An 18,257-nucleotide genomic window follows, 5' to 3' on the forward strand; every position below is an offset into this window, starting at 1 on the left:
GAAAAGCAAGAAGAAAACAACAACAGTAAATAACAAATCTTCAAATGAATAGAAGGAAAACCAAATAACCAAAACAATTAAAAATTAACCAAACTTTAAATAGAGGAATTGCACTAAGCATTTTTTGCTGCTCCTTTTGCAGAATAGACTTATAGCCTGTGGCTTGCCTTGGAGACATAGTAGACAAGCAGTTAGTGATGGTAATAATCTTTTCAAGAGGAGTGGAAGTAGGTCTGTTTTGTTGGAGTGGGGGTATTAAGGAAAAAGCCATCCAACACTGAGTATAAATGATATTACAGACTTTGTCACAAAGTCTTTCCAATATTGTGAACTGATCTCCATGAAACTCTTCTGGGTGACCCATCAGGACAAGTACAAATTTACACGTGCACAGTCTTTCTGGATGACCAGCAGCTCTTGATAGATGTGCATCAGCACTTCTCTGAGTCCCTCAAAAAGTGCACACTTGCTGGAGAGAGGCAAGGTGAAAATACAGCGTATTCAATCCAAAGAAATCAAACTAAGGAGGAAAATGCAGTCCACAATTACTATGGACATTACAGATGAGATGTTATAGTGGTGTATTTGCTGTGCACACTTAGTTCTCCTCCTGTAGTTCTTCTCTCCAAGGTAGATCTTGTCCTGGACTGTGTCATGTTCGAGTTTCTGCTGGAGAATTTCAGACCTAGCAGAGTAAGGGAATAAAGATTTACTGAGCGGTTGTCAATTCAGCTCTCCCTCTTACATCAGCTCTATTCAGTTGGATAATCCAGCATGACCTGTCACCTGAGGTCAGTCCCTGCATCCCCAAGTGTCCTAGAGTACCTGTGCTTGGATTTATATCTCACCTTTCAAACTGCTAGAATTTGAACTGTGGACTATGCACTGTACTGGGATTAAGAGAAAAATGAGCATTTTTCCCACTGGTCCAGGTATATGACATTGAATAATAACATTTTAGCTATGTCTGAATCTGAGTTCAAGAGAGGTATGAGCAACCTAGAATACCATGTGGATTCCTTCTGGAGAACATGCCCAGAATTGAGGTGAAATTTCTGATTATGTCAGCACTGAAGGAACCCGTCTAGTTTCCATTTGTAACCACTGAATCTGCAAATACACAGAGAAGCCATCTCACTTCAAATTCATACTTACCGCACATATCTTGTAATCACTGAGAATGTGCTCCATGCAAATCTTCCCAGCGTACACACGGACATTAAAGGTGATTGTGATGTAGAAACAGAACAGCACCCCTGTAAGTCTATGGCTAGTGTAAGGCAATTTGTGAGAGGACAGAAGAGAAAATGTCCTCAGATCTTTCTGGAGAGATCACAGGAAGAAAGGAGTAGAACATAGCAAGAAATCCAGAGGAACATATATATCGTTTCATGGGCAAAATTCACATGAACTGTACCAGAACTATACTCTGAGTAGCTCTTTAGCTGCCTGAGGCTGAAGTCCATGTAGGTGGTCATTCACCAAAAACAGGTACTTATATAGGGAAAGGATATTCATATGGATTCTAGCCTGTGTTCCTACCTGAACATTAATGCTTAATGTAAAGATTCCCCAGGATTCGCTGGAGGCATAAAAACAAATGTTGAGTGGGATATGTACATAGTGAATAGAGCCTATAGATAGCTCAGTCAGTGATGTGCTGTCCTCTCATAAACCGTCATAGACTCAGGGTTCTTTCCCCATTAACAATCCGGCTTAGCAAGTCCCAAAGGCTGTGTAGAGCTGTCTTGTTGCTCAGCAAAGGATCATATGTTGGTGGTGGACTAGACTCTTGTTCTTGTTCACTCTTTCAGACTTTCCCCAAAGTGTGCAGCTTCTTCTAATCGGAGCTGTCTTTACCATAGCCTGAGTGACTTCATGCCCAAAGCTAGAATCATAGGAAATCTCCATAACCAGGATCCAAATCAACAAATTTTCTCCCCGTAATGTGATTGTTCCACAGATAATTTGAATAAGTAAGTAAAAGCTTGCATGGATTATCTCACACTGAATCAGAATCCATGGAAGGGCTCCATCGTATGGTACACTTTTACTCCTTGGCTGATGGACGTCTGGATAGATTCTCCTTCAAGGTTACTCTGGGACCACTACAACACTGATGCTCCCTAGTTGCAATGGCAATACCTACTCCTTGTTGTGGAATCACTGGGTTAACTAAAACTTCTGTTCCACTTTCTGAACATGGCTTCTCATAGGGCTACCTGTTCTTACACTGTCAGACCCATTTGAAGCTCATCATTTCTCCTAACCCATTGAGGCTGAAATTAACTGAGAGAAAATGATGTTGATCGACAGCACTTGCAGAATGCTACACAGATAACATAGAGGAGCACTTTGGATTATCTGTGCACCTAAAGGGGCTCCTGAAACTGCCCTGTTCTTGCACCACAGCATAGCTATGCGACTTTTTCTGGATGACGATACAATTCCAAGCAACTCAAATTCTCAATGAATAAAATCCAAGCCAAACTCCCAGGGGAAGCTGTAGTGTGCCAAGGTAGCTGGAAAGAAATGGTAGCAGGCAATGTGGAAAGCAACCTTGGAGAAGACACAGTGAGTGACATAACCTTCCAGTGGGCTTTCACAATTCACAAAGAACAGAGAAGCCGCATAAACTCATGGATTTTATACAGAAGCCTTGCACTTACCGCCCTGTACTCCATTCCTTTGATGTGCTCCAAAGGATTTCAATGCAGATCAGTAGTTTTGCCCCTAATCACTTGAAAATCTAACTTTACAGGTATTTTTGTGTCCTCTTTTTGGGGGTTGCATTTCTAAAGGATTCTATTGTCCTGCTTCTACACCATAACAAAAAGGGACCTGCAAGCTCTAGGCCTGTACCATTTGTTACCCCTGTGAAAACGACTCACTTGAACATATTTCCACTCCTCCCCCAGACTTCACAAGATAATTCTGTTCTGAAATTTTTGGAAACAGAATAAATTAGTAATTTAAGTGTCCTTTTGCTGTACAGAGCTAGATGGAGATGCCAAATGACTGGGCAGCTCTATTTCATGTTTCATGGATGTAAAGTGAACGCTTAGAGTACTTTTCTCATGAAACTTGGAAATAGAGGGAAACACACGTTCACTACTGCAAACACACACACACACACACACATATACCCACACACACACCACACACACACACACAAACACACACACACACACAGACATACACAGATACTCACTTGCACGCACAAATGAAAACTTTGATCTTGTGCAGCACATTTCCTGTTGAGTGAGGAATTAGTGGGAACAATGCTGTGTACAAGTCTCTTAGACTAAAGCAGGCTGTGCTGCCCTGGCCAGTACTCATTTCCACTTCAGGAAACCTTTCTATGCAGATACTTGCTGGTCCGACAAGTAAGTTACATGTTCTGCACAGATAGCCTAAACAACACAACATCAAATCCCCAAGAGAGAGATTTCTAGGAAAAGACTCCATCAAGCGCTATGCTGACTCATCATAGGCCCCTCACTAAAACTACCCTGTTTTCTTCATAGAAGACTTTGGAAGCATCAGAGAAGACAGTAACTAATGGTCAGTCCCAGGAACTTTTCATCACATTAGAGTTCATGTGATATTAAAACAACCTCAATGTCAGTCAGAATAAGGCTAAATAAATAACATACAGTGAATTTTCTGGAATGCAGCACTGTGTACAATATTGAGAGGGAATCTATCCTGTGAGAATGCAGTGCCCATGATATAGTCAGCAAAGAAATGTCAGCAGAGGGATGCACTCTAGGATTCCATGCAAGATCATGGTGAAGCCAATAAGACAATCCAGAATCTTCCCGGGCGATAACTCTGTTCAGGTAAAGTGAAGAAATCTAATCCTTATTTTTAAAATAGCTGAATGGTTTAAGAATGTGTTGAGACAAATAAGAGAGGGGGCTCCACTTGGAACTGGACGAATGATGCAAAGACTGCTGGCCAGCACAAAAAAAGGAAGCTTCATGTTTGTTGAGAGACCTAGGCTTAAAGGACTAAGTTAGATAATGACTGGACAAAACTGCATGTCATGAACTGGCCTCCCCGCATGCTCCCTAAGATGCAGGTCAGCACAGCAATGTACCTTTCTTGAGAATTGGGGGTATATACTGATAACTTTGTTCTTGAAGTCTCAAATCTCTCATGGCAACCCTCAGCCTTTGAGAAACCTTTTCCACATCCTTGCTCTTCTAACCAGCTTCAGACTGTAAGGCCCAGTTATGAACTCTGCAGGAGCACTCAAATAAGACAGGACTGACATGCTGATACACAGGCTCTGTAGTTACCCAAGATCTATGAAGCATGAAGTCACCATCTTCATATACAGGGACATGAGGGGAGGAAGAACAAAAGCCACCACAAATGACAATGAGAACCATTTCTTTGGCATTTCCAGCAGGCTCTCCTCCTTGAAAACTACTTACTTCCTGAGTCTCACACCATCCCTGAAAAGAAAATGAGCTCCAGGCTTTTGCTTCATCCCTCAAAGCCCTGTTCTAGTCTAAAGAGGGGCTCCCACATAGCACCCTCCATACATAATGGCATGTAGTGCCGTGCTGTGTGATCAACCTATCTCCCTTAATGAAGTGCAGATTCTCAAAGAGCAGGAGCATTTGCTTTCCAAACAGGCAGTTTCTTGAAAAGGGGCTATCTCAACAGAGGGCCTTGTAAACCATCACATGAATGAACACTTGGATGAGACCTAGGTCAGGACATGGATCAGTCAATAGACAGTTACATTGGTTTGTCTATGTTTATGGTAAGACATGAGGACACCCTGACCCTGAGGCCTAACCCTACCTGCTGTTGCTTGGCTCTGGGGTCACAGATGTTCATTCCGGCCTCTTCGCAGAACCTCTTTATCTCCTCAGAGGATGCTGGCAGTTCAGTCTGCTCCACCAGCTGTTCTCTCTTCTCATTCAGCAAAATCTGTATATTGTTCTCCAATTGAGTTTGTTCACGCAGGAGCTGTGAGTGCCTGATGCTGAACCACAAACATAAATGGTAAATCCCAGGCAGCTTCTATTTGCCTGTCACTCTTGCAAGTACAATTATCCCTTCAAGGGTCCTCATCCCCAGAAATCCCCAGACTAGAAGAACATTATACATGTTAGCACCAATTAGAGGAGGTCAAATCCAGAGGACACATTCCACATGAATCAAAGTATTTCTGAAAATCCTGACACTAAGACAGTTTATATAAATCAAGGTAGAAGAAATGGTCCATAAGGGAGCTCATATGTCCATAGTATGCTGAAATCATCTACAAGTAGAAGTCAAATGCCCTCTGAGGGAGGATAGAAGACCCAATAGCTCTACAATCTATCCATGTGTTTCTCATGGATCATAGACATCCTGTCAGAGTCCTAGAGATTCAGAGTTGATTGATATTCCCATCATGGTGCAAACCATTTCTATCTAGAGGATCTTTAACGGGGAAAATAACAATTGGAGGGTCTTCTACACCCTTCACATGTACAACTGAGTCCAAGAGCTACAAATCTAAGACCCTTGCCAGGAGGCAGCCTTCTTGTTAAGAGTCAGACACTACAGAACCAGAGCCCTGACTTTTGTTAAAGTCATACAGGACAGAAGCATTCCCTGCCTAGTGCTGGATTCTCATCTCTGTCAGCGACTCACCGGTAGGAACTGTTCACTTGTATGAGCTCCTTGTACCTCTCCATGGCATCACTTATGTAGTTGGTCATCATTTGCATAGCCATAATTCTCATCTCATATTCGGATTGAAGTACTGGCAATTCGACATCCAGCCTGGGTTAGGTCATGGCCCAAGAAACAAATAACCATCTGAACTCATGGTTTCAGAATTAGTTGAAATGTAAATAAAAAATATATAATAAAAAAGTTCAAATTCAAGGAATGGTGGAAGGGAAGAAAGTGGCAAACTCAAAAACCAGACCAAAACCCAACAGTGAGACTCAATCCACAGAAAATATTTCTATGTAAATAAGCAAACATTTGTTTTGAAATAAGGACTCCTTGGAATCCTGAGAGATATGGTTCTGCAAAGACTCACTATATAGGAGGGGGCAGAGCCTGAGAGCTGCCTGTTTGGGAATAACAACGGTCAAGACAACAGTGACCATTTCTAGGTCACAATAAACAATCCCTGGATAGTTAAAAAAATAAAAAACTAAAGATTAAAGCAGGTGAAACAAATTAGGTAAAATCAGACTGTTCTCTCGATTACTTAAACTCAGTATGTACCACATACTTGCTCCTTCAAAGTATTTGTACTGGTTAAGTTTATTATCCTGGGCACAGGACAACAGAGCCACGGTACCAGTTGGAGGGACCTGACCTTCAAGAGCTGGCCAGGTGAGCATGATGGAATTGACTAGTTCAGGAAGAAGATTCCTCCAGTCTGTGCCACAGCTTTGGGCCCAAGAGAAAGCTGTGATGACATTTCTCTTGTTTTGAAAGCAGGTATAAACAATCCTTGGTTTCTATCATTACATGAATTCCCAGAGGGCATAACTAAGTTTGACAGGGAAGAGGATTTATAGCACCTCCTCCCCTCGGGAGAGTCCTGGGTGCCACCAAGGTATACAGAAGGAGCAAAGTGCTCTTTTGATCAATGTGGACCTCCACGTACTCATCACTATCATGACCTGCAAAGTGTTGATCAAACAAATCCTCAGACCCCATCAAAGGTCCCAGACGTCCTGATCCTGAGTAAACACCACATATACTTCCACATACATACATAGCAACCCATATCCAAACACATTTAGAATGCCAACTACATCCATGGAGGTGCCATAGAATCAGAGTATAATGAACAAATCCAGAGGAAAGAGTGATGACGTGCAGGCATTTCATTCACACACACAGTTGCAGCAAGTGTGACCAGGTCCTTCCAGCTACTGACAGAACCAATGCTAATCCAAGAGGCTCAGGGTCAAGTACAAAAGAGGTTGACCCTAAACACACAGCACCTAGCTTATCTCACAAGCAAATGCCTGCCAAAGCTCCTTAAAATCCAGGATGAGAGGTGAAACTCTCTCGTGCTATGAGTAAATCTTGAGGTAGCAGAGAGAGAGCGCAAGACAGTGAACAGGTTACTGGGCATAATGACTACCTGTGGTCCCACTCATCATAGATATAAAGATCCAGGATTTGATAAAGTTCATCCCTCTCGAATTGACACTTCTGGATTTCAAATTTGAGTTCCTCCAGTTCCTTTAGACACTCCTCTTGCTGACTGATGACATTTTGGGATGATGCCTTCCTACCAAAACCTGTAGATAGATAAACCCAAGTGAATTTGCATATTTGAACCAATGGGCAGAATAGATCATTCTGAATCGGAAAAGGAGGTTGAGGAAGGGGAAATGGTAGAGACTGGGTGAATCCCTGAAAGAGCAGAAAAGCTTTCTTAAAGGTTGATTCTTAAGCTATGTCCCTCTTCCCAACCTCTAATGCCATACACGTGCCACACTCACTATTACACAACCCCCGGCACTGAAAGTTATAAGCTGACTGAGACATAAACATCTGCAACATTGTTATCTCATATCAGGTGTGGTGCAGATAATCCTGGAGTTCATAATGACTTCATAATGCTTAGCACCATCAAGCTCTAACCAAGTGTGGTCCAGCCCAAAGTGTCTGAGAACTCAATTCATGACTAGGGGTGCATCCTTCCTTGTTCTCGCCATCAGACACTTATGTAACCTACAGTAATCTAGAGGATGAAGTGCTTCAACTCCCAAATGTGGATGGTCACATTGTTAATCCCACAGTGCCTCCTCCTGCCAATCATTGACACTCACAGTTAAAAAGCTTCAAGAAAAGACACTGAAGTCTTACCACTTTATGGCTTTCTCTCAAATTAAAGATCAGGAACTCCTGACTCTTGGTTTGCCTTTGAAAAATCCCAAGGCTCCTGCTTGTAAGGCCTAGTCTTAGAAGGCACATCTCAAACCTACCTCCTTGAGGATGTTCCCCAACTCTGCCCACGACTCACCAAGCCTTCCCCAGAATGATTTCCTCCTTCCTGTGTCACTATAGAGGGGGTCAGCTTCTCTCTGACCTGGTGCGGTCTCTCCTTGATCAACACTTTCCTTCCGAAATAGCCTGAGCAGCTGGCGAAACATGCCTGCTTGTGAACCCAAAGGGAACTGAAGGAATATCCCAAAGGCAGTTGGTGTCACCACAACACTGGTGACATCAGAGAAGATTCTAGGGATCTCTTAGATACAATAGATTGTCCAGTGAAGGGCTTACTGGTGATGTCACTGGAAAATTCTATGGCCTACCTACTAACCAGCTCTCCCCACACTGATGAATTTCTGTGGAGACCCTTTCCTCCAGTCTCTCATGTGTCGCTGGGAATACCATTTGGCAACCTCTATTTCAAAGCTAGATATTTCTCTCTGCTTCATTAGAAGTCAACAATGCTTTTGCTGGGGAGGGTTGCTTACAACCCTGAATTGGAGAACAGATTTTTCTTAGCACCCAAATCTCTAGGGACCAAGGAGGAGGGAGATTTTTCTTAAAAGTAAATCAACTACTTGAGACAATGCATGTGACACACATTTCCATTCCTAAGCTTTTCCCTTTTTCTGGAGGCCAATATATTTCTTCTATACCTCTGAGTGTATAAAACCTGGAAATATTTGCCTACTGTGCAGTCCTTGAAATCCGACATTGTTTCCATTTACATATCCATGTATTTCACAAAATCAATGGTGTATAATCCTATTTTTTTGCAATAAAAACTCCTTTTACTTGGGAACATAGGGATCAACTACAGGGCATATATAAAATAATAAATTTCTGTCTGTTTTATATATTTTGTAGGACATCCTCCCTTTCTCAAATATAACAAGACAATTAAATTGGACATCAGTGAGCAAATATCAACCTGGACCTTGTGTTACTACATTGTAACTATATAGCCATCACTTCTCCAATATCATTCTTCGTGAATAGACAAGTCTAGGCATGAGAATATTGGGGACTACACCATGATCTTTTACATGTAGCAAACATAAGAATCAGGAGGATGGAAAGGGAGTGGAATGGCCTGAGTTCAGGTTGAACCTCAATTTTAAAGGGTCCGTACGTTCAGGAGGGAGTCTATTTGGCATTGTGGTATATGGATTCTGTCTTCTTATCATAGGTGTTATAATAATTCAACATGAATGTGTGCTATAATGCCACCCCACCTCAGAGATGTAAGAGTAAAAATCATGACTCACCTTTCTGGGAAGAACTCTGCCTTTTACTACCATCTGGAGTTACACAACATCACTATACAAAGCTCAGAAGAGAGGGGTGCAGATGTGCGGGCCTTAGAAGTTGAGGATCTTTTCTTCTAATTAAGGCACTTGTTTTTCCTATGTAATTTTTCCATTGCTCTTTTACTAATGGTGGTTGACTTCTTTCCTGGCCTGCGGTAAACTGGAGTCCAATCTTGTGGATTACCGAACCTTCTATTTTTGAGATGACAGGCCCACCAAGGGTCCTACTGCATACAGAAGGTATGAATAAGTCTCATGGGCTGAAGTAAGTTAAAAACGACTGTGACAACAAAGAACTGATTAAGAAAACAAGAGCCCAGCTGCTCATCAAGATCACAGTGGTATGATAGTAAGAAAATGTGAACAGGGCATGGGGTGAAAAGATAAATTAATTAGGAGGTCATAGGCCTAGAAGGGGTAGCCTTTGCTCTCAGTGGAGCTGCCATTCTTTCTGCCATTCCTCGCCCTCTGCCACAGGACCAGAGACTTCCTCATACAACTGGCTGGCCTTGCAAAAGACCTGGCAGGGCTTCTCCCTGTAGAATAGGACATGTAGAGTCCTTGAGGACTCACCAAGAGGTCTCCTCCACACAGGTTCCTTGTTGTCAAAGGGAAATGTTCCTGCAGAATCCTGCCATGGCAGCAGGAATTTCAACCTGGCTGCTGTTGGTCCAGCTCACTGGATGCAGGCCTGAGGCCCAGGGGTATCTGGGGAAAGAAGCAGCACACACTACCTCACAGCTCTCTCTTTGTTGGATGCAACTGCTAGGACTGTGATAGGATTTTTGTTTCTTTGTGTGTTTATTAGAAATACCTATAAAGCTGATTAAAGTTGCAACATGCCTTCATACCCAGAGTGCAGAATGTTTTTACATTGTTGTTGTTCCTGTTTTATGTTTGGATTTTGTTTTTTCATCCCCTCGGGAAATTTCCCTGTGCTTAGAATGTTAAGCACATGCTCGGGAGGGATCGATTATTCAAGTTCGGCAAAGCTTTTGTTCTCACCATCACTCCACAGATGATGCCATTACTTACTTTCAAATAAGAAAACAGTTATAGAGAAGTAAATTAACCTGTAAGCTATCAAAGAAGAAACACATCATGATTGTGGAATGGCACCCCAGTATTTTGTATTTCCTAAGTTATTTTTATTTTAAACTTTTTTTATTGGGTTTTTTGGGTACATTTCATCTTTTTTAAATCCTTAAAGGTATCTTTTATTCCTCTCCTCCCATTTACAAGGTGGAATTTCACCTGTGATTGTTAGTCCAGATAGTTTGGTCAGTGGCTTAGACATCGCCTTGGCCTAGTTTCCTTGGCATAAGCTGAGTTAGAAGCAGACTCAAAGGTTTAGGACCAACAAATAATGAATTCCACTACATCTGGATCCCTAGCCTCACAGCCAGGAAGGGACTGGATTTCCATTCACTATTTAAAAAAAGATGCAGTTCATTAACATGTAAAAAAATTTCTCAAGTATATTAAAGTGTTTACCATGGTCATACAGTTTTTCAAATACCTGGCATTCATCTTTTTCCAAAACCTAAAATTTCTTTCTTATTCACATTTTTTTGATTTTTTTTTGGTTTAGTATCATTTTTTTAAATTTCAGTTTTTTTAATAGATATATATGTTTTATTCAAACGTTATTCCCTTTCCCAGCTTTTGGTCCATAAGCCCCCTTGCCGTGCCCTCTCCCATATGTATGGTCCCCCAATTCATGCCACTTAGAAACCCCTTCCCGGACATTTCCCTGCACTCAGGGTCCAACCTTGTTAAGAACAAGGGCTTCCCCTTCCACAGGTGCCCCAACAAGGATATTCTCTCCTACATATGCAGTTGGATCCCTGGATCAGTCCACGTATAGTCTTTTGCTAGTGGTTTATTTGGTTGGCATTGCTGTTCTTATGGGGTTGCAACCCCTTCAGCTCTTTGAATCCTTCTTCTAATTCCCATAAAGGGCGTCCTGTTCTCAGTTCAGCAGTTTACTGGCAGCACTGACCTCTTTATTTGACATGCCCTGGATGTGTCTCTCAGGGGAGATGTATATCCGGTCCCTTTCGGTAAGCACTTTTTAGCTTCATCAATCTTACCTAGTTTTAGTGGCTGTATATATATGGGCCACATGTGTGGCAGACTCTGAATGGCTGTTCCTTCAGTCTCTGCTTTAGATTTGGCCTCCATATCCCCTCCTATGGATATTTTTGTTCCCCATTTTAAGAAGGAGTGGGAGCATCTGCACTTTGGTCATCCTTCTTGAGTTTCCTGAGATCTGTAGATTGCATCTTGGGTAATTTGAGGTTTTGGTCAATATCCACTTATCAATGAGTGCATACTGTCAATGAGGGGTGCTGAGAATCTGGAAGAGAATGAGGGACAAGAGACGTGACGAAGGACTCCAAGACAAGAGTCTGATCAAGGTGACAATTTTATTTTTCCCCAAGGCTGAATTTGTACCATAAAAAGGGTAACAGAGAGAGGGGGGAGTAAGAAACATTTACCCACGCCAAGGACACAATATTCATGTGGTCAGGGAATCGGCTGATGTTGACAGGTTGTCAGAAGGGTCACAGGTTTGTCATATCTATAAGTCAGCAAGATGTTGGTATTTCAGAAAGGTTACAGGTCATGACATTGGGTATGTTAACGTCACACGTTATCATATGATTATTCATCTTGACCACCACATTTGCATTAGTCTTCTGTAGCTTGCTGGGGATTTTGCATGAACCCAGTCATACTTAATGCTAATCATAATAATAACATCAATAATGGAGGGCTTCAAGGACATCGCTCCCAACAGCATACCAAGTGTGTTTTTCTGTGATTGGATTACCTCGCTGTGTATGATATTTTCTAGTTCTTTCCATTTGCCTATGAATTGAACGTAGTCATTGTTTTTGATAGCTGAGTGGTACTCCATTGTGTAGATGTACCACATATTTCAAATAAATTCCTCTGTTGAAGGGCATCTGGGATCATTCCAGCTTCTGGCTATTATGAATAAGGCTGCTATGAACATAGTGGATCATATGTGTTGTTGTATGTTGGAGCATCTTTTGAGTATATGCCCAGGACAGGTATAGCTGTGTGCTCAGGTAGTGCAATGTCCAATTTTCCAGGAACGTTCAGACTGATTTCCAGAGTTCTTGTACCAGTTTACAATCCCAGCAACAATGGACGAGTGTTCCTCTTTCTACACATCCTCGCCAGCATCTGTTGTCACCTGATTTTTTGATCTTAGACATCCTGACTGGTGTGAGGTGGATTCTTAGGGTTGTTTTGATTTGCATTTCTCTGATGACTAAGGATATTGATCATTTCTTTAGGTGCTTTTCAGCCATTCTATATTCCTCAACTGAGAATGTTTTCTTTCGTTCCGAACCCCATTTATTAACAGGGTTGTTTGGCTCTCTGTACTCTAACTTCTTCTCTTTTGTGTATACTTTGGATATAAGCCCTCCATCAGATGCAGGATTGGTAAAGATTTTTTCCCAATCTGTGGGTTGCCTTTTTGTCCTAATGACACTGTCCTTTGCCTTACAGAAGCTTTTCAGTTTTATGAGGTCCCATTTGTCGATTCTTGATCTTAAAGCATAAGCCATTGGTATTTTGTTCAGGAAATTTTCCTTAGTGCTCATGTCTTTGAGACTCTTCCCTACTTTTTATCCATTACTTTTAGTGTATCTGGTTTGATGTGGAGGTCCTTGATCCACTTGGACTTAAGCTTTGAACAGGGTAATAAGAATGGGTCAACTTGCATGCTTCTACCTGTTGACCTCCAGTTGATCCAGCACCATTTGTTAAAACTGCTATCTTTCTTCCATTGGATGTTTTACCGCCTTTGTCAAAGATCAAATGACCATAGGTGTGTGGGTTCTTTTCTGTGTCTTCAATTATGTTCTACTGAGCTGCCTGTCTGTATGCCAATACCATACAAACTATTGCTCTGTAATACTGCTTGAGGTCAGAGATGGTGATTCCCCCAGAAGGTCTTTTATTGTTGAGTATAGTTTTGCTATCCTGGGTTTTATGTTATACCAAATGACGGCAAATTGCACTTTCTACCTTTATAAAGAATTGAGTAGGAATATTGATGGTGATGGCATTGAATCTGTAGATTGCCTTTGGCAAAATGGTCATTTTTTACCATATTCATCCTGCCAATCTATGAGCATGGGAGATCTTTCAATCACCTGAGACCTTCTTCAATTTCTTCAGAGATTTGAAGTTCTTGTCATACAGATTTTTTACTTGCTTGGTTCAAGTAACAGCAAGTTATTTTATATTATTTGGGACTATTGTGAAGGGTGTCATTTCCCTAATTTCTTTCTCAGCCTGTTTACCCTTTGAGTAGAGGAAGGCTACTGAATTGTTTGGGTTAATATTATACTCGGACAGTTTGCTGAAGTTGTTGATCAGGTTAAGTAGTTCTCTGGTGGAATTTTGGTGTTGCTTAAGTAGACTATCATATCATCTTCAAATATTAGTGTTTTGACTTCATCCCTTCTAATTTTTTCCCTTTGACCTACTTTCATTGTTTGATTGCTATGGCTAGGACGTTAAGTACCATATTGTACTTAAGTAGGGAAAGAGTGGGCAGCCTTGTCTAGTCCCTGATTTTAGTGGGATTCCTTCAATATTCTAAGTTTAGTTTGATGTTAGGTACAGGTTTGATGTATTTTGCATTTTCCTATATTTAGATTCAGGCCTTCAATTCTTGATCTTTCCAGGACTTTATTAATGAAAGGGTAATGAATTTTGTCAAATGATTTCTCAGCATCTAATGAAATGATCATGTGGTTTTGACTTTGTTCATATGATGAATTTCGTTGATGGACTTCCGTATATTAAACCATCCCTGCATCCTTGCTAGGAGGCCTACTTGACCATGATGGATGATTGTTTGGATGTGTTCTTGGATTCAGTTTGCAAGAATTTTATTGAGCATTTTTGCATCAATATTCATAAATAAAATAGGTCTGAATTTCTCTATCTTTGTTGTATCTTTGTGTGGTTTAGGTATTGTGGCTTCATAGAAGGAGTTTGGTAGTGCTCTGTCTGTTTCTATTTTGCGGAATAGTTTGGACAGTATTGGTATGAAGTCTTCTATGAAGGTCTGATAGAATTCTGCACTAAATCCATCTGGTCCTGGGCTCTTTTTGGATGGGAGATGTTTAATAGCAGTTTCTATGTCTTTATGAGTTATGGGGTTGTTTCGATGGTTTATTTGTTCCTGATTTAACTGTGGTACCTGGTATCTGTATAGAAAATTGTCAATTTTCTCCACACTTTCCAGTTTTGTTAAATATATGTTTTTGTAGTAGGATTTGATGATCTTTTTAATTTCTTCAGATTTTGTTGTTATGTCTCCCTTTTATTTCTGATTTTATTAATTTGGATACACTCTCTGTGACTTCTGGTTAATATGGCTAAGCATTTCTGTATCTTGTTGATTTACTCAAAGAACCAGCTCCTGGGTTTGCTGATTCTTTTGATACTCGGTTTTGTTTCTTCTTGTTTGATTTCAGCCCTGAGTTTGATTATTTCCTGCCTTCTACTCCTCTAGGGTTTATTTAATTTTTTCTAGAGCTTTTAGGTGTGCTGTCAAGCTGCTGACATATGCTCTCTCTTGTTTCTTTTTGCAGGCATACAGAGCTATGAGTTTTCCTCTTAGCGCTGCTTTTATTGTGTCCCATAAGTTTGGGTATGTTGTATCTTCATTTTCATTAAATTCTAAGAAGTCTTTAATTTCTTTCATATGTCTCCAATGACCAAGTTGTCATTGACTTCAACTTCCATGTGTATGTGGGCTTTCTGTCCTATTTGTTGTTATTGATCAGCAGCCTTAGTCCGTGGTTTTTTGATAGGATGCATGGGATTATTTCTGTCTTCCTGTATCTGTTGAGGCCTGTTTTGTGACCGATTATATGGTCAATTTTGGAGAAGGTACAATGGGATGCTGAGAAGAAGGTATATCCTTTGGTTTTAGGGTGGAGTGTTCTATAAATATATGTTAAATCCATTTGTTTCATAACCTGTTAGTCTTTCTGTGTCTCTGTTTAATTTCTGTTTCCCTGATCTGTCCATTGACGAAAGTGGTGTGTTTAAGTCTCCTACTATTATTGTTTGTGGTGCAATGTATGATTTTTTTGAGCTTTAGAAAGGTTTCTTATTGTTTAGGGACACAACTGCTATATACTTGACAAATATAGCAATCACCCAGAATAACCGTAGAAAGCATGTGACTGTTGGCCACATGAGGATGAGTTTCTTTCAAAGATCATCATGATTTTTGGTAAGATCTTCCCTGTAATTGGTGGCATGGCTTCCCACAAACATGGTCCAGTTGTCTAGAATCTCCTCCTTGGTTAGCATCCCATCCTTGGTTTTATCTGACTCATACACCAGATGCTGGGCCTCAGCCTGTGCATGGTCATAGTCCTGAGGGAGGATCCAATGGTGAATCTCATCCTAATCCAGTTTCCCATCCTTGTTTAGATCTGGGAAATCATTGAACTGCTCCCTAGACAAAACCCAGTCGGTCTCAGGGCAATTGTCCTCATGAGAAAAAGATGTCCACAATGTACTCATCCTAGTCCACAAAACCATCCCCGTTCTTTTCGATATTCTCCAGCATTTCCAGAACTACAATCTCCTTCATATGTTCTAAATCCTCTTAGTGCAGAAAAGCAATGAACCCGTCCTGAGTAGCTGTCAGGTCACCGTCAAGGCCTTAAACCTCCTCTCATCTCGTGGAGGCAACTTTTTAAAGTTGTGATGATCAGAGCTATCTTGGAATTCAGCAAGGTTTCCCAGGTAGTAGCCATAGGTAGCCTGCTTGTATTCTTCCCAGGAGATTTTTCATCTATGTCCCTATCATAATCCTTCCAGAGTTTAGGCACATTTTGGTTGATGTATCTTTTCTGTACCTGTTTGATCCAAACTTTCAGGTCCTCAGTAGTAACAAGGCCGCCTTCATCACTGTCGATTGGATCAACAATTTTCCCCAGCCTCTCCTGCTCTCGTTCAGGATTAGCTATCAAAGGTCTTGGAGTCCTCCTTGCCCAGGAAGACCTCATGATCGTACAGGAAGCTGTGCTTATGCTCTGGTGGCCACTCGCCCTGCTCTGAATCGGGACAAACCATGTGCTCCTTGCTCATCATGCTCTTGGCCATGAACGCCAGGACCAGTGCTAGCAGCAGCCCATGGAGTGTCCCAGGCTGACATCATGCACCACAGTCGTGATCAAAGGGCGGCAGCAGGGAAGTAGGGGCTTAGAGCACCTTATCAGCTGTCCCTTCCCAGAGAGGGCTTTTGTTACATTTCAAACGTTATCCGTTTTCCTGGTTTCCACAAAACCCCTTATAAAACCCCCTCCCCCTTCTACTGTGAGGGTGTTACCACACCCACCCAAACACCAAGGCCTACCTGCCTCCCTCTTCTGGTTTCCCCTGCACTGGGGCATCAAGCCTTGACAAGATCAAGGGCTTCTCCTCCCATTTGTGCCCAAGAAGGCCATCCTCGTCTACATATGCAGCTGTAGCCATGGGTCTGTCCATGTGTACTCTTTGGATGGTGGTTTTCGGCCCTGGTAGCTCTGGGTGTTTCTTAATGTTGTTCTTATGGAGCTGTAAACCCCTTCAGCTCCCTCAATCCTTTCTCGTACTCCTCCATCGGGGACCCTGCTCTCAGCTGAATGGTTGGCTGCAAGTATCTGCCTCTGTATTTGTCATGCTCTTTACCCCACTCTTTTGAGCAGATCACCACAGAGCAACGAAGATTTATTGTCTTGGCATGATGATGTACAGACAAATAGATGATGTCTTAATTCCTATAATTCTTATAATTCTATAAGAATTCCTAAAATTAGATTAGTAATTTTAAGCTCCTTTATAATGGGACAGCTATTATGTTTTCTCTGGTAATCAAAATTGCATTGAGTACTCTTCCTTCTTAAATTGTCATGAGTGAATTGCTTCTGCAATACCAAGTAGGCATCTACAAATTAGAGCCCATCCTAAGAGGGTATAAACCAATTAATCAAGGTTCATAAAAAGAGAACTAATCATTTACAAAAGTGCAAGGACAGAACATAAATAATTGACTGGATTTGCCTATAGGCAATTTCACTTATTCTTTTCTCATAAAAATTACAGCTTTTATCTCTCCATGAATGTGCAGAGCTAGTGACAGCTGTTTATCCTGATGATTACTCTTCATGGATATGCATGTAAACATTCCCTGTCATAAACTGATTATCCAACTTGTGATTTGAATTCCTGTGCAAACTTGGGGTGAACTTTTCACCATGTGATGCTGTGTTCAGAAAGATATACAAATGCTGAGGACAAAGAGAGAGAAAGCTTTTTAGACAGAACTGAACTGAAGAGAACAGAACTCAAGAAGAACTTAGAAGTAAAGGCATAGCGTTCAGAGTAAGGCATTGAGAGTAAGGAAATTATTGTGACATAAGAGCAAGAGGAAAGGAGATAAGAAGAAGAGAGCAAGGAGAACCGTTTAAGTCAAACTTTATGGATGCAAACTTTTGTCTTTTAGGAAAACTGAAGAACTTAGAAATAAAGGTTAAAATCACTGATCTTCAGCCTTCAGCCTGGCTCACTGGCTAGCCTGTGCTCTTCAGTCAGGCTCACTGGCTAGCCTCTGCTCTACAGTTAGGCTCACTGGCTAGCCTGTGCTCTTCAGCCTGGCTCACTGGCTAGCCTGTGCTCTTCAGTCAGGCTCACTGGCTAGCCTCTGTTCTTCAGTCAGGCTCACTGGCTAGCCTTTGCTCTACAGCCTGGCTTACTGGCTAGCCTGTGCTCTTCAGCCTGGCTCACTGACTAGCCTGTGCTCTTCAGTCAGGCTCAGTGGCTAGCCTCTGTTCTTCAGTCAGGCTCACAGGCTAGCCTCTGCTCTTCAGTCAGACTCACTGGCTAGCCTCTGTTCTTCAGCCTGGCTCACTGCCT

At 41.6% G+C, this 18,257-nt stretch overlaps 1 protein-coding gene and 1 pseudogene across 2 annotated transcripts in view; both read right to left on the reverse strand.

Annotated features, from left to right (window-relative positions):
• LOC148003392 (disks large homolog 5-like) overlaps window positions 1-18,257 on the reverse strand; it is a 21,651-nt gene continuing 3,394 nt past the window's right edge. For both annotated transcript variants that reach the window (XM_087568578.1, XM_087568577.1), the window contains 4 exons: window positions 7,121-7,280; window positions 5,659-5,790; window positions 4,819-5,002; window positions 1-685 (listed from right to left, as the gene is read on the reverse strand). In XM_087568578.1, coding sequence (XP_087424704.1) covers window positions 680-685; window positions 4,819-5,002; window positions 5,659-5,750 — 282 coding nt within the window. In that variant the 5' untranslated portion in view covers window positions 5,751-5,790; window positions 7,121-7,280 and the 3' untranslated portion in view covers window positions 1-679. The remainder of the gene's footprint in view (window positions 686-4,818; window positions 5,003-5,658; window positions 5,791-7,120; window positions 7,281-18,257) is intronic.
• Window positions 15,564-18,257, reverse strand: part of LOC148003393 (reticulocalbin-1-like) — a 14,947-nt pseudogene continuing 12,253 nt past the window's right edge.

Source organism: Rattus norvegicus, chromosome 9, assembly GCF_021556685.1.
Source record: "Rattus norvegicus strain SHRSP/BbbUtx chromosome 9, alternate assembly SHRSP_T2T, whole genome shotgun sequence".
In the NCBI taxonomy this organism is placed as follows: domain Eukaryota; kingdom Metazoa; phylum Chordata; class Mammalia; order Rodentia; family Muridae; genus Rattus; species Rattus norvegicus.